Below are 16045 nucleotides of genomic sequence, written 5' to 3'. Positions count from 1 at the left end.
GGCGCATTGGAAAGCCCGGTGCCCTTTGCCCGGGCGCAGCGCAGGCTGGCCCCACTGCACGTTCCGGCGGGGGGCGCTAAGGCGTAGCGGGGCTATGAGGTGGGGCGCCCCCCTGCCCGCGGTGTCTCCACTGCGTTGTGCCGGGGGGAGGCTCCGCGCGAGTTCCCCGCTGGGCGGGCGTGGCGCTGCCCCGCTGTCCTCCGCGGGCGCTGCCCTGCCGCGCGGCGGGTGCCAGCGGCTCTGGGCTAAGCCAGCCTCCGCTGCAGCGTGTGTCGGCTAGGGGGAAATCCCCTGGGCGAGGGGCAGGAGCGTTGGTGTGCCAAGCTACCCCGCGTGGATCTCCTCGGGCTGGTGCAGATCCGCCACTCGGGTGACATTGGTGTGAAACCAATATTGTCCGAATAAAGGAGAGGCGAATCTGCTGGCTTGTTTCTTTTAATTTGAGCTGTCTTGAGCTGTTTCCAGGGGGAATCCGCTTCCTAGAAAGTTTTCTTCTTTTTGGGTTCCCTTGGAAACGTTCCCACCTTTGCTGTCTAGAACTATGAAGGGGTTTAAGGAATTTGTGTGGCCTTGGCTTTGAGTCACAGAAAGCTAAACTGGGGGTGAGGGCTGGGCTCTCCCCATTTCTTGCCAGAGCTGGCAGTCAGATCGGGTTGAAAGGGTTTTTAATAGACACTGCTGGCTGTTGAACTTTGGATGATCGCCCTTGAGGATTGCCTTCTTCTGTAGAGATTTAACTAGAGCACTTCAAAGGGAGAAGTTACAACTCTCTCTGCAAAGCGCTGTCAAGTGGCTGTAGAAAATGCTGTCTTGGAAATTAGGAAGACCGATTTTCTCAGGATGTCGTGTTTTTTTTTCCTTTTCTTTTTGGAGGATGGCTAACTGGCCCCAGCTTCTGGCTGTGAGCTTGTCCAAACTAGTTATATCCTGTCTTGTTTTCACACCAGTCACATTGAATTAAATGACTAACCCCACATTTGCTCCCCTTTTACAGACTTCCTAGATGAAAGGTTAGAAGCATTGCTCCCCTCTAATGGACAACTGAGGATTTCATTTTTTGACTTTGCTGAATGTTCATGAAAATTGTTTAAAATATATAGGGGAAGACTTTCAGCTGGTGGGAAATGGCATAACTCAGTGGAAGTGGATAAGAGCTGATTTACACCAGCAGAGCCTGGTTCACAACTTGTCGTTTTCAAAGCATATCTCTGTATAACAGCTATCTCCGGGATCATTCAACTTGCCCATTTAAGCACTCAGAAGCCTGGTAATATCTTCCTTTAGGCTGCTAGACATGCATTCTTAAACACTCTAGCCCCTATATGTATAGGATGCTTTAAGTACAAAATCCCTTGCTTTCTCCAGTGGTACAGTATACGATTTGAGTACTCTCCCCCCCGCCCCCTTACATAATGGCCACTTTTTCATTGCCATGAAGGTCCAGTGTATCTTCAACTGTCTACATGACATGTTCTTGCCCCCCCCACAAGGTGTGTGTATTAATAACTTAGAGGGGTTGTTGCCCAGCTCCCTTTGCGTGGAGCTGGTAAATGAGCGAAGCAGGCTGCATCAACCCCGAGGGCTGGTACAGTGTGTCCGCTACCTTGGCTGTTAGGGAACATGGAGAGCATGCCATTCGCTCTAGTACAGTGACGGGTGACGGTATGCAACCCAAAGACTTCTGATGAACACTGTTCAATAACCCCCCCCCCCATTTTGCACTGGAACATATGAAGACACCTGGTTTCGGTGAGGGCTACTTTTCTGCCAGACTTGTTGAGGCTTGTCTAGACTAGGAAAAGGTGCACAGATAACTACATGGATGTATCTACGCTACCAGTGCAATCTCTGAGGCAGAAACACTGCGGCTGTGCAAAAGAGGCTGGTGTGTGATGTACTTTGGTAGTCTACCGGGGTAATTCAGCCCAATGCATTGGGGGTGTATTTTGGTTTAAGTATAATACTGCCAAAAATCCCTGTACAAGCAGGACCTGAGGCCATGTCTACACTAGGAAGCTGAGCACTTCACTGGTCTAGGAATAATTTACCAGCAAAGCTTTCCTAGAGTGGATGCAGCTGTCCCCGTCAAAAAAGACTAAAGTAAAATCATGCCCTGTGCATGAAGCAAGCTATACTGGTAAAAATGTAGGAGCTGTCTGCACTGGGGACTTCTGCGGGTGCCCTGTATCAGCCAGGGATCACACCTCTTCACATCACTAACCGACGGCTATATGGGCAGAAGTCTGTAGTGTAGACCTGGTCTTCAAGTTGGGGCTTTTTGGTGGGGAGGGGAGAAAATCTTGATTCTTCCTCATGGGAACGGTGTTAATTTGTTTCACTCTCCTTATTCTCCCAATGGCGGAATCACTCAACAAACTCCCTCCCCGTACCTCCAAAAAACCATATGGTAAGTGCATTTGACCTCCGGTAGAGACCAGTCCTGGAGAACTTTAGCTTAAAAGTGAAACTTTAAAAATAAGTTCTGTGTGAAATAAGATGGGAACTGTTACGGAGCGTCAGTTATAGAAAAAACTGCTTTCCAGAATGGTAGACAGGACAGCACTTCACAATCTTTGTTCAGTTCTATTTGCCATGCCTAAATTTATGTACCTGCCATGTATATGATCTCAGTCCTTGACTGGCTGCTAAAACCTTGTCTCTTTGCCAGACTTTTGATACACTATGTGCCAAATACCATAAAGTAAAATGTTCTTTGTGGGTTTGATCTAAAGCATGTTATAGTTAGTGGGCTTTGGATTAACCCCTGTGAGATCATCGAATCATAGAATATCAGGGTTGGAAGAGACCTCCGAAGGTCATTTAGTCCAACCCCCTAATCAAAGAAGGACCAATCCCCAACTAAATCAGAATAAAAAGTTCTGTTTACTTATCTACAATAGCACTTTTTTGTGGAGTTTCCCAATTGTTTTTTATGATTAGACTTTCCACTAACCTTTCAAATGAAATTAAGAGTCCTTGAATGCTTGTGGTCATTAACTATCCTATAGCATGCTTTGCAAGTTTAGAGGAATTAGACTGGAATATGATATATGGCATTTAGGCACTTGACTTCTGCCTTCCGCCTTCCTACGTTTCTCCATGTCATTTCAGCCAGATGAGGAATGTATCATTTGCCCAAAGTTGTTAATTATGGGCCCACTGGGTGTTTGTTTGCATTTGCAGGATCGGGCTCTTAGGGTACGTCTTCACTACCCGCCGGCTTGGCGGGTAGTGATTGATGTATCGGGGATCCATTTATCATGTCTCATCTAGATGCGATAAATCGATCCCCGAATCGACGCCGGTACTCCACCTCGGCAGGAGGAGTAAGCGGAGTTGACAGGGGAGCCGCCGCGGTCGACTCGCCGCCGTGAGGACGGCCAGGTCACTCGAACTAAGATACTTCGACTTCAGGTACGTGAATAGCATAGCGGAAGTTGCGTATCTTAGTTCGAACCCCGCCCTAGTGTAGCCCAGGCCTCAGACTGTGCAGCCTTTGAACAGGGACTGTGTGTTATATTTTCTGTAAAGCATCTTGCATCCTTGTGGCATTGTGTAGATAGTGCAGGGGTAAGAGCTCCTGTGCAGCAGAGGTGGTTGCATTTCAGTGGAGAATGATTCCGATATGAGTGTGGAAAGTATCGTGGAGTCCCTGTAGAAGAAATACTGTTCTCAAAATCTATCTGTAGGCATTTGGATCTTCTTCACTGTAATAGGCCTTCAACATCATATTGGGGAAAGCTGGTGTTTCAGTTAGGCAAGAATTGTGATCGCCTCTAAAACCAGGTTTCAGAGTAGCAGCCGTGTTCGTCTGTATTCGCAAAAAGAAAAGGAATCTGTCCACAGTATGCATCCGATGAAGTGAGCTGTAGCTCACGAAAGCTTATGCTTAAATAAATTGGTTAGTCTCTAAGGTGCCACAAGTACTCCTCTAAAACCAGCGCAATGAATGGGGCTGGACACTTTCGTGGTGGCTATAGAAGGAAAAAACTCCTGCCTCTCCTTACACTTCGCTTGATCTGCTCCATGGCTTTATTTCTCCATAAATAGGAGTGACTGTTTTTGAACCAGGAACTTTTGAGTCTTTACTGCAGACTGCTTAGTACCATTTGATTTAATGGCCTGGAGAGAGCTCCCCAAGGTTGTAGGTGCTGAGAGTTAAAAGCTAACAACAAGTGGATCATTAACCCGCATGGGCAGAACAAACTCCCTTAATGCTCTTAACTGCACAAGCATGCCATGTGCCTAGACAGTTGTTTTTGATGCTTGTTTGTGCACATAAGCATTAATGCAATGGATGGAGCTGCTGCCTGAATAACCTGAAAGTCAAGAGGTTTCATGTGCCTGGTGGAGACAAGAGGTGGCTGTAAAGATTTCTGTTCTGAGCCAGGAGGTGGTCGGGTTATACTTTAGTAGTCTTACAAACAGTACAGAATGAACAGAAGTAGGGCTCAGTGTTAGAGAAGCTGGGAAGACTAATGTGGTTCTTTATAGTGAGGCATCGTGAGATAAGGCTGTTAACACTGGCATCTATTTTCATAGGGTTTGTCTACTCTACAGCTGGGAGAGAACCCTCAGCCTGGGTGGGATGCTTGAGTTAGTAGGCTAAAAGTAGCAGCATAGGTTCGCGGTTGAGTCCAAAGCTGCCTGACCCCCTGTGTCTGAGCTTGGATGGTTAGCCTGCACCTGACAGTGTCCACACTACTATTTTTAGGGCGCTAACTCAAGGAAAGCTCGGGCGAGTCTGTTTACGGGTGCTGGGATGCATGACCACAGCTGCAGTGTAGGGATGCCCTTGCCTGGTCATGCTTTGACACTCTGAATGTGTATGAGCTTCGTTTTGTTCTGACGGTGTCAAGATTGATTTCATTTAAGTCAGTAGAGTTATGCCAGCGTGAAACTTGCAAAGGAGGTCAGATTTGGGTCCATGGGAGTTGTGTAGATGCATCTGAGGGCAGAACCTGATGCTATATTGTGGACAGATTAAATTCTAAAGACTTTTAAATTGGAATGAGGGAGAGACCTAGGCCAAATGGCTGGATCTGGTCTATTTTGGAGAAGCTGTGATATCTGGATTCAACCTGGTGACTGGCTACTCTAATGGGCTAGAACAAAACCCTGCACCAAGCCACAAAGTTTTGAGCTGAACTCCAAGGCTAAGCACTATCTTCCGGTACAAACGGTACATACGGAAGCAAGTTATTCAATATGTGCCAAATCCTGAAGCTGTTTAACATGGTAGGATGAGGCATCCACATCCCAACAGGCCATATAAACTGGTTGCACAGCAGAGTGACTCTGGATTGTTGTGGAAGAAAGCTCATTCCCAATACCCATCGTTGTTAACCTGATGACTGTATTGCTTAACTCTGGCCAGGCCTCCCCCATTCTCCCCACCCTTTTTCCTGAGGTGCCCTGACCAGCCCTGACTTATTAGTCAGTCACACCAATTGTTGGGCGGGGGGGCTGAATTTTTAGGGAGTGATGAGCTCAGGGTGAGCTGATTGGCTTTGGGAGGATGGGATCAGTTTACGGGGAGTGTGTCTACATTGTGGGAGGGAGAGGCATGGTTTTGTGGGGGAATGGGAAGGGTTAGGTAGAGGAAGGGTATAGCTTGGTGGGGAGAAGGCTGTTTTCTGTGAGGAGAAGCAAATGGATGGGATTAGTAGGCGCAAGGAAGGATGCCTTACTTTTGAGAAAAAGGGCTGTTGCTTTGTTATGCAGAATTAACCAAGCAATCCTTGACAGGTAGGGTTCATTTTACTTTTCTCTGAATTTTTTTTCCCAGGCTTTTTTCTTTCGGATGAAAACCCCAAAACTTTCTTCAAAAAGCTTTTCGCTTTCGTTGAAATGTTAGTTTTCATCATTTCCTCCCCCCCGTTACAAAATCCACTTCTCAACCAGCTTTAATTTTTAGGTTTCAGAGTAACAGCCGTGTTAGTCTGTATTCGCAAAAAGAAAAGGAGTACTTGTGGCACCTTAGAGACTAACCAATTTATTTGAGCATGAGCTTTCATGAGCTACAGCTCACGCTCAAATAAATTGGTTAGTCTCTAAGGTGCCACAAGTACTCCTTTTCTTTAATTTTTACTAACTCAAGTAATTCGTGAGGACCTTCCATTGTACTGATGCTATGTGCTAAAGTGTGCCTGGTACTAACTTACTGAACGGGGAGACTCCATGCACTGTTATTCTGCGCAAGCCAAACTCTTATTTCCTCTTAAGGTACGATCTACACAAGAGCTGGAAGGTGTAAATTCCAGCTTGAGGAGACACATCTGTGCCAGCTCTGATTTAGCTAGTGCTCTAAAAATAAAAGTGTAGCCACAGTGCGGGGGGTGGGGGACGCTAGCTACCATGGTCATAGGTATGTAGTAGGGACTGCTATCCCCTTCTACCACGGCTACACTTTTGTTTCTGGCACACAAGCTCAATCAGAGCTAGCACTGTTATGTCTACCCTGAGTTGGAACTCTCACCTTCCAGCTCTAGTGTAGACATCTACCTGTAGTGTGTATAACTCACTATGTGTGAGAAGTGATCTCCATTTCTTCTGTTCTGTTGGATCATCACCTACATGTCCAGAGTGAGGGAATTTCACATTTGGATTCTCATCTTTTGTTCCTCTAAGTTGCTGTAAGTAAACGTGTGTTAATTCTATGTTTCAGTGACGTCCTTGCACTGCCAATCTTCAAACAGGAGGAGCCCCAGCTGTCTCCTGAAAATGACACCAAACTGCCTCCGTTTCAGTATGTTCTCTGCACAGCCACATCCCCTGCTGTAAAGCTGCATGAAGAAACCCTTACCTATCTCAACCAAGGTAAGAAACTAAAGGAAGGAATGTCCCTTGGAAATGGCTTATGATAAAACAATTGAATTTTGCTCCTTTGTTTTGCCTGGGGGGAAAGCTTTGAATTTTGGACCTATATGGGTCAGGTTTTCAGCTGGTGCCAATTGGTGAAGCACCACTGAATTCATAACTGACGCACAGCAGTTAGGGATTGGTCCACACGTTTTCATGTAGCAGGTGCTGGATTCTGTTGAGCTCATTTGAAATTTTGCTTTTTGACATGCATTAGTATCCCAGCAATGGGGTGGGGGGAGCCCAGTGCTGATGGGTGAAGTTGGCAGACTGGTAAGCATTAGGAGTACCACTGACACAACTCAGTTATGAGTGCCCTAGCTGTGTTTCAGTGAATTGCCAGTGGATGGGCCAGGAAGGTGTATGATGCTCTTATGTTGTTCCATGAAGAGTGTGACCTCACTCATGCTGGCCCTATCTCGTCACAGTGGTGGAATGTCATTGCTCCATGCTTCTGTAGATGGCAAAGCTAAGCATCTAACTTGGCAGCTTACTGAGCTGCAGTTTAGCAAGGTTCCATATTGCCTATATTGTAGGCTAACTTCGGCCCCCAGATGGACACATGCATGCACCTCCAGAGCAGGAGAGGTTATGCTGCTTGATATCTGAAATGATCAAAGGGAGGGTAAAAGAGCTGATGAATCTTTCTGTGAAATGATCTTCCCGTCATGGAGGGTATGGGATCCTTTGCCATTAAAAGCAACCAGTAGCAAAATAATGTCTCTGCCTGCAAAATACCCAAGCCCATTTCAAACTGCTCTCTCCTCTGACTCTGCCTTAGCTCCAGAGAAGGGTGGAGATGCTAATTTGCAGTTCTTCCATGGCTCTGCATACAGAGGCTGGAGAGAGTTCATGGCTAACCATCAGGTTTCCGTGAATGGGGAAGTCTAAAGTTCCCTTTGTAAAGTTGAGACTGATCATATTTGAACATCTCCTGATAAATCCCATTGTGACTTTGGGCTTTGTTCCCTGTTGTCTGTCAACAGCTTTGAAAATGGGGTATCTCCTGCTCCATCTTTGTAAGAGACAAAGGGCTTGGCTACATGAGGACTCTAATTGATTTGCCTTTGTCTTCCTGAAAGGCATGGAGTCAATGCATGTATGTTAAAGTGCATCAGAACAACCACGTGGATGCTTTTACTCAGGAGTAAAGTGATCTTAATTTGCTGTAATTTAATCATTGGATTTTTTTTCTTTTAACAAAGCCGGAAATATGAGTGTGTGGAGAAGGATTAAGTTACAGAGAGCATCCACTTGGGGTGTTTAACACACCAACACATGGGCATTGACTTCATACCATTTATTGATTTGCCTTCCCTCTCCTGAGTGTCCCCATGTAGACCTGGCCAAGGAGCCAACTTCCGCCCTCGTTGTAATAGAGAAGTCAAGAGGCTTGCGCGGTGTGATGGGCACACAGACTGGGGTTTTCAAAAGTGCTCTGCTTTGGCCTAATTCTGCTTCCATGGAAATGGATGGGACTCTTAGCAATGACTTCATGGGAGCAGAGTTAGGTCAGTGTTGAGCATTTCTGACAATCCCACCTAGAATGGATTTGCCTAAAGGAGTAGGGGAAGGTCCAGTTTTGGTCTTTTCTCTAGTGGGGTCACAAACAAGCTGGCTGCAGCCGTGGCTAGCTGGACTGAACTACAGTGCAGAAGAGCATGACTAGAGTAGAATGTGAAAATGGGCTTTGTTGTTGTTGAGAACTGTATGAGACAAACTGTGCTGTAAGTGTGGAATCCTGCTCTGTCTTCAGCGTGTGTTCTGGGGAGGAAGAGGTATAAGGAATTCCTGCCTCTCGATAGGAGGGTCCCAGAGCTCCTGAGCCCAAATGTCTACACTGAAGTTAAACGGCCTCTTAGCCCAAGCCCCACAAGCCCAAGTCAGCTGGCACAGGCCAGCCACGTGTGTCTAATTGCAGGGTAGACATACCCAAAGTGACTAGAACATTCCCTTGAAATTGAGGTCTGTGCAGAGGGCCAGCTCAAGATCTATGCACTGCTTAAGTCAGGAGTGGGCAAGCTATGGCCTGTGGGCCAGATCTGGCCTGTCAGGGCTTTGGATCCGGCCTGCGGGATTGCCACCCCCGTCGTGCCACGGGCCCGCTGCTGCTTCCAGAAGCAGCTGGCACCATGTCCCTGTGGCCTCTGGGGGAGGGAGGGCAGAGCGCTCTGTGTGCTGCCCTCACCTGCAGGCACTGCTCCCTGCAGCTTCCATTGGCCGGGAACAGGGAACCGTGGCCAATGGGAGCTTCAGGGGAGGAACCTGCAGGTGAGGGCAGTGCGCAGAGCCCTCTGCCCCCCTCCTCCCCTAGGGGCCACAGGGACATGGTACTGGCCACTTCCAGGAGCAGCGCGGGGCCACGGAAGGCAGGGAGCCTGCCTTAGCCCCGCTGCATGCCGCTGCCACCCTGGAGATGCTCCAGGTAAGTGGTGGTGTCAGGCTGGAGCCTGCACCCTGAGCCCCCTCCTGCACCCCAACCCCCTACCCTGAGCCCCCTCCTGCACCCTTGCTCCACCCCATTCCCTTGCCCTGAGCCCCTTCCTGCTCACTTGCCCTGAGCCCCCTCCTACACCCCAGCGCCCCAACCCCTTGCCCTGAGCCCCTTCCTGCACGCTGCACCCCCTCCGACACCCCGCACTCCCTCCTGCACCCCACCCCTCTGCCCCAGCCCTACATTCATGTCCCTGCATGCAATTTCACCACCCAGATGTGGCCCTTGGGCCAAAAAGTTTGCCCATCCCTGGCTTAAGTGGTTTGCTCTGTGTATGCAGATGAATTTCACCCATGCTCACGGCATGTACCTGCTGAAGCTAAATTGTATATATTTGGTATTTCTTGGTATATATTTGCAGTCAGCTCTACTCTGCGCTCCACACAGTGCCCTCCCAATAGGAAGGATAGGATTTAGTCCTTCCCTGGCTCTCAACCGCATCCCTCAGACAAAAATCCTTTGTCCTTGCTGGTTAGGGAAAAGGTGCCAGAGCCCTGCTAGCATGTCTCTTGGTTTGATATAGACATGGCCTTTTCCGAGCAAAAGCCAAGCTTGTATTGGTCTAGGGATTGTTTTAAAATATTATTTCTGGGGTAATCTCTTGTGGGGTGGGGAGAAGCAATTTTAAATTCCACCTTCCAATCAGATTTGCAACGGTTTTGCACTAAATTAAAAATAAATCATAACTTGCCTTGTAGTCCCACGACAGTGTCCTTTTGAACTGGCAGATGATGAGGTCTGATTTAAATGGGCACTTGTGTTTGTAAACTCCTAGAGAGGAGTATTTATAAATGTCTCCTTCCCATTCCTTGTGTGTCAAAAGTCTTGTGAAAGCATTGACCTCTCTGGAGTAGAAAAGTAGGACATGCACCTGTTAATTTTAAAAACAAAAATTAGTCTTTTAATCTAAATAGCATTTTGTTTTGAGGAGAAATGTCTTTCTTCATTGGAACTATTCTTGAGTCTTGAGCGCCATAAAACTTCCACTTTGTGTTAAAAAGGCCTGATCTCTTCTCTGAGGAGCTCACAAACCAATGCCAGATATGACCCAATGAAACAGATGGGTAGGGAGTGTGTGGAGGGAGGGCGTTTGTGGACCAGCTCTGGAAGGATGTTCCATGTGTAGGGGTAAGCTTGGAAGAAAGCTCAGGAGTCTGACATGGGGCCTTGAGGTTGGCATTATTGACTGAGTGAAGGAATAAGGAGGATCAATAACAGAGGATGGGCAGAACTAAATAGTGTCTTTGAAGGAGATGGCAAGAGTTTTGAACTTAGTTTAGTGGAGAAGGAGCCAGTGGAGGGAATTGGACGGGGCTGATATGGCCTGAAGAATCGGCTAGGAAGATCTTAGCAGTGACTGTATGGACTGGAGGGGGCTCAGATGGGGGTTGGGGAGGCCACACAGGGGAAGGGTATATACCCTAGGGACAGATGACTGGGGTTGGGAAGAGTTTTTAGCTGTGCAGACAGAGGAAAAGGAGAAATATTTTGGAGGAGGAGGTGTGGACTGGTTTCTCCTGGATGGGAGCAGTGGGGTGGGGGGAATTGAAGAGGACTCCCAGGTTGAGAGCATAGTGTCCCACGTGGGGAGGGTTTATGAAGGACATCAAGGCATTTAGTCTTAACTATTGTATTAAGCTGACAAGAGGCCAAGCTCATTGGCGAAAGGTTGAAACCCTAGATTCTTGTTGGCTGCAGTGAGAGACCCAGCCTGCAGGTCAAACAACTGAATAGTCAAATCCACGCAGTCTGCGCTCCAGTGACTGACTCCTTACTCTTGTCTTTTGCAGTCTCCTCCCCTGGGCTCCCTCATTCAGTGTGAAACTGGAGCCAGAACCCTGCTAAAATGGATCCATTTGGGGCCAACTGTTTTCAAACACCATTGGAACTAGCTTGTTTTTTTGGTTTGCTTTTTTTTTTAAGTGCTGTTTCGGTGCCTATTGTGGATTGTCTTAAAAAAAAACCTTATCGAGCAGCAACCCTTCTACAAACTACCCCATTAGCAAGGTGTCTTGATACAGTTTGTATTCCGTGGTTTGTAGCAGTGGGGTGTGTGGATGCAAGTCATGTAACAGCCGAGATTCTATTGCAGTGGTGTATAGAAGCCCCAACCAAGCTAAAGGTGCAAGGTCCTGTACAAACTTAATATGGCAGTCTATGGCCCAAATACTTTTCAACATGGTTACCATCCTGAATGTGGAAAAAGGGCAAATGAAGGTTAGTTTAAGCAATTGTCCCAGCCGGAAATAGTGCAAGCAAAGCAGGCATGGGAAGTATAGGAAAGTGAGACGTGATTTGAAGAAGACACCCCGAAATCCTAGTTGTCTGGGGAGGAGATAGAGCTACCTAGAGGAGAAAGTAGAAAGAAAACCTTTGCCTTGGTTCTATTTTAAGTCTCCAAATCTGGCCACAGGACTTTTTTGTAGTTGGAGAATTGGATTTTATGCTTGGAGATTTATGGAAATGAAGAAATCTGTTTTTGTATTGACATTAACTCTCACGGAACTGAATTTTTATAGGGTCATGACTATGCTTGAATGTTTGTATGTTTCCTGGAACAGTCTTTTGTTTGCCTAAATGAAGAGAACAGAAAGCTGGGAGACCAGCTCTGACTGGGTGAGGTTCTCAGTTAATTATAGCTGCATTTGCAAGAATATTATTTTCATTTTGCGTGACTCAGAGGGATTGGCTGTTTTTTCTAATAATCATCACAATTATTGACAGGATCTTGAGCCTTCCAAAGAATTAAGTTCCCTTCTGGCCTACCCTTTGCTAACATGCACCCTGCAGGAATCTCTCTTCCGTGACACATTTTTGGTCTGTCCCTGGCTTCCCATCATTGGTCTGTCCCTGGTTTCTTTCTAAGAATGGTTTGTAAAGTTGGTGGTTCTTTCTCTTCACTTTCATGACCAGTTGTTGAGACTTTTTGTCCTTCTGTTGGCACTTCTCAGGCTGTCTCTACACTAAAGCTTACAGTGGCGCTGTATGGATGCAGCTGCGCCGCTGTAAGATCTCCCTTCAGCGCAGAGTGGCTACACGAGAGCTCTCCCATTGGTACAATTAATCCACCCCAACAAGCAGCGGGAGCTATGCCGGTGGGAGAAGCTCTCCCGCTGACATAGCGCTATGCAAGCTGCCACTTATACCGGTCTAATTTGTTGCTCGGTGTGTGTGTGATCACACCCCAGAGTGACATACGTTTCGCTGACATAAGTGACAGTGTAGACATAGCCTCAAGCTCAGGGAATGGAGCTGGCCCTCTTACCTCAATTACAGGCAAGTCTGGGTAGGTTCTTGGTGTCATACCCCAGCTCCTTCCTTTTGCTAGCAGGATTTTTCTTGCTTCTCACGTACATTTTGGCAGTGAGGCACAGGAGACACAGTGCTATCTCCAAACCACACCAACCCTAAGGTCACCATCAATCTTGCTTCAGGCAACAAGGGGCTTGGAATAAGCAGAGCATCCGAGCACAACTGTCCATAGGAAGCAGGAATCTCCTGGCTGCCCTTTAACCTGGGAGACGGTTTTCTGTCCTTCCTGCTGTCCTCTCTTTACTCCCATCTGGGTTAAATGGAAGTCTGTGAATTCGCAGTCCTCGCTCAGGCAAAACTTCTGCTGAGGCCACTGGACCTGGTTCTACTCTCACAAAGCAGCAGTGACTGAAGTCTGCAGACTTATGCTGGTGAGACCAGATTCAGGACTGTGTGTAGACTTCAGGACTGGACTCGGTTTCATTGGTGACAACCAGCAAGACTTCTGGAGCGTTTTCGTGAACTGTCTTTTTTTTTGCGCTGGGTACTTTTCTGGATGTTTTTAACTTTGGTACTGAAGTTTCTCCTACATTTCTACCACGTTTGATTCCTGAATTAAAGCACCTGTCAATCCAAGGAGCTAGAGTTGTTTCCCAATTAGCTGTTTCTACCATGAAGTGTCTTCGGAAGCTGCACTTTAGGTCATGAATAAGCAGTTTGGAGGCCATTGTGGAGCCTTGTTTGACCGAGCTATCTATACTGGTGGTTGGCTTTGTAGATCAATGAAGGAGATGCTAATACCTGATCTGAATGCTATAAAGATGTTTGGAGTTGCCCCTTTTTAGGGGACCCCTCTACTTCACTTTCTTCCCTGCATTTGTTTAGGTTGGGTGTTCTAGGAAACCCAGGGGGGTGCCCCTTGTGCTTATGTACCAACTGGTAGTGTAGATTAGTGTCATGTGGGTTGTACGTGCTATATGTGAGATGAGCTAAGCGGCTGTCTCCTTCCTAATAGGCAGCTGTCCACAGCGCGGTCTCTCCCCCCCCACAGCACGTCAGACACTGACGAGCACTCTCAATTGGTTATTTTTAGCAGAGAGAGCAAGGAGTGAATGACCAGGCCTGGGGACTGAAATACATCCTCATCCCTAGGTGAGAAGCCTCCAGGTCAGGGTTAAGGAGTTCTGGTGGGGCAATGCAGGGAAAGATGCATTGCTGCTGACACTAACATACTGCACCTATTCTGGGCTCAAATAGAAAACGCTAGTCCCTCTGGAAATAAGAGACTGGCCATCTCCTGTAAAGTTGTAATGATATGCTCTGTCTTTTGTGTCTAAGAGGCTGTTCATCCATTCTAGTTCATTATTCCTAGTAATCACAGAGTAATGGTTTGTATGAGAGCTATTCAGATCGTGAAAAACTTTCCATGAAAGCTAAACCTGGCACAGCTCTGTCCTGCTGTATCTTCAAAGTGTGCTACTAGGTGGACTGGCTTTCCCAGCCCAGGTGCTAGTGAGCAGACAAACAGGGACTTGACTTTCCACTAGAGCTCGTTGTTGTTTTGTTTGTATTGCAGTAGTGCATAGAGGTCCCAACCGAGCTAAATGTACAAGGTCCTGTACCAACTTTATACGAAATAGTTAATCGAAATAGAAGAGACAGACAAATGTGGGAGACAGCTGCCTTATCCCCATCTGACAGATTGGGACCTAAGGCAGAGAAGGATTAAGTGACTTGCCCAACATCACACAAGGAACCCATGGCAGAGCTGAGGGTTGGACCCCAGCTCTTCTGAGTCCCGCTGCAGCACCCCAGCCTCAGACCATCCTCCTTCTTGGTTACCTGGGGAACGTGAGAAAATACTAGGCTTGCAAATGGCACAAAAGAAACCAATGTTACCATGAGAATCGCACTGTCAAAACCTGCAGCCAGGAACCTTGTGCAACAGATGGTATCGGCCGTATACCAGGACTGACCGTATTAGCTGGAAGCCAGGGCCTTTACCCCACCGGCAGAGAGTCTGTGATTGCACGCTTGGATCTGGACAGGCAGAGGTACTGAACACGTAATCGAGATCTACTCATTACACGTGAAACGTGCTAGATCCTTATTGATTCAAGAGGCAAAGGAGAACTCTATTATAGGCACCAGCCAAGGCCAAGTTAACAGCCACCATACTATAATCAACCCAGAGTAAGTGATGTCCGCTATCACCCCAGGAAAAGAGCCAGCAATACACAGGGCTGAATTTAAGTACAGTTCCTAAATTAGTCACCTGCAAAGTGCTTCTGAACCTGTTGGCCCGTACATTCTCTTAGTTCAGAGTTGGAAGTGTTGCCGCAGAGGAATTATTAACTAAACTTGAACAAAGGGTCTGAGATGGTGTAATTTTAATACCTGTAAGCCTCTGAGCATGCCCAGCATGAACTAGATTGTTTGCAGAAGTTTGAGCAGACTCAGGCTGAGCGGAGTGTTGGTGCAGAGGGCTGAGCCTTCCCTCCAGCAAACCTGGCTCTTGAGTGTGTGTTAAGAGGTAGGGGAGGGAAGAGATGTGCAGGGAAAAGAGGGAGGGAGGGAGGGGGGACAAAGGGTTGAAAAGAGAAGAGAAGAAGCCACAGGAGGAGACAAATACAGGAAGAGAACTGTTGGAAGGGCAGCTATATAAACTGGTATTAGACTGAACACCTGAACTGCACTCCATTATATTCCTCCAACCCCTCTGTAATGAAAAGCAGGACAGAAACTGTCTGTGAGCATAATCCTCTGGCCCAGGGAAGGGCTGTGGAAGACCCTTGGACAGAGTGGGATATAGTGGAGCCGTGTGGGGGTTGCATTCCCTGGCACCCACATGTCTTCCTCCCTCCCTCTCTCTCTCTCTTCTCCCCGCCTCCCCCCGCCCCCCCCCCCCCCGAGGTTCCATCGTCTTAGCACAGGAGGGAGGTTTGAGGATGGCCTGTCCTGTAGCTAGTGGATCCCCAACATCCACTGGCTAAACATCTCATACTGCATCTTTGAGCTTACTCAGCCCTGAGGCTACTGTAAGTAACCACAGAGCAGCTTCCAGTGCCACTTGTGGTCTAGGATGGGAGAACTGTCACCCACCTGGCACTACTAATGCCTGTGTGTACGTTGTGTGTGCAGGGAGCAGGGTTTCACTTTTGCTTGTCTCTAGCTGCAGTACATGTGTGGCATAAAGTATGCATGGTCAGGTGGCCCCATGCCCTGAAAATATCAGCCTGAGGTTTTATTGAGTAACCCACTGAAAGTCTTTATGAATTCTCATCCATCTGAATAGTCTCATTAAAGTGTTCTTTCTGTCTGCCTTGTGCGTGCTTAAGTTTTGCAGAAGAACGACTTTTCCCTTCCTTTTCCCTCCAAGCTGTAGTCAGCTGGGCTCATTCTTTCACGTTTATCAATGCTGCATTTTTCATGTCCTTG

At 47.4% G+C, this 16045-nt stretch overlaps 1 protein-coding gene across 2 annotated transcripts in view; it reads left to right on the top strand.

The window, feature by feature from the left end:
• Window positions 1-16045, top strand: part of TFCP2L1 (transcription factor CP2 like 1) — a 40230-nt gene that overhangs the window by 302 nt on the left and 23883 nt on the right. The window contains exon 2 of one of the 2 annotated variants that reach the window (XM_084643155.1): window positions 6668-6819. In XM_084643155.1, coding sequence (XP_084499281.1) covers window positions 6668-6819 — 152 coding nt within the window. Of the gene's footprint in view, window positions 1-6667; window positions 6820-16045 lie in introns of those variants that run through there. The other variant, XM_084643156.1, reaches the window with a different exon arrangement.

Source organism: Lepidochelys olivacea (genome assembly GCF_965140295.1).
Source record: "Lepidochelys olivacea isolate rLepOli2 genome assembly, chromosome: 11".
NCBI classification, from domain to species: domain Eukaryota; kingdom Metazoa; phylum Chordata; order Testudines; family Cheloniidae; genus Lepidochelys; species Lepidochelys olivacea.
The sequence above is the reverse complement of the archived record's forward strand: the minus strand, read 5'-3'. Positions and strand labels throughout refer to the sequence as shown.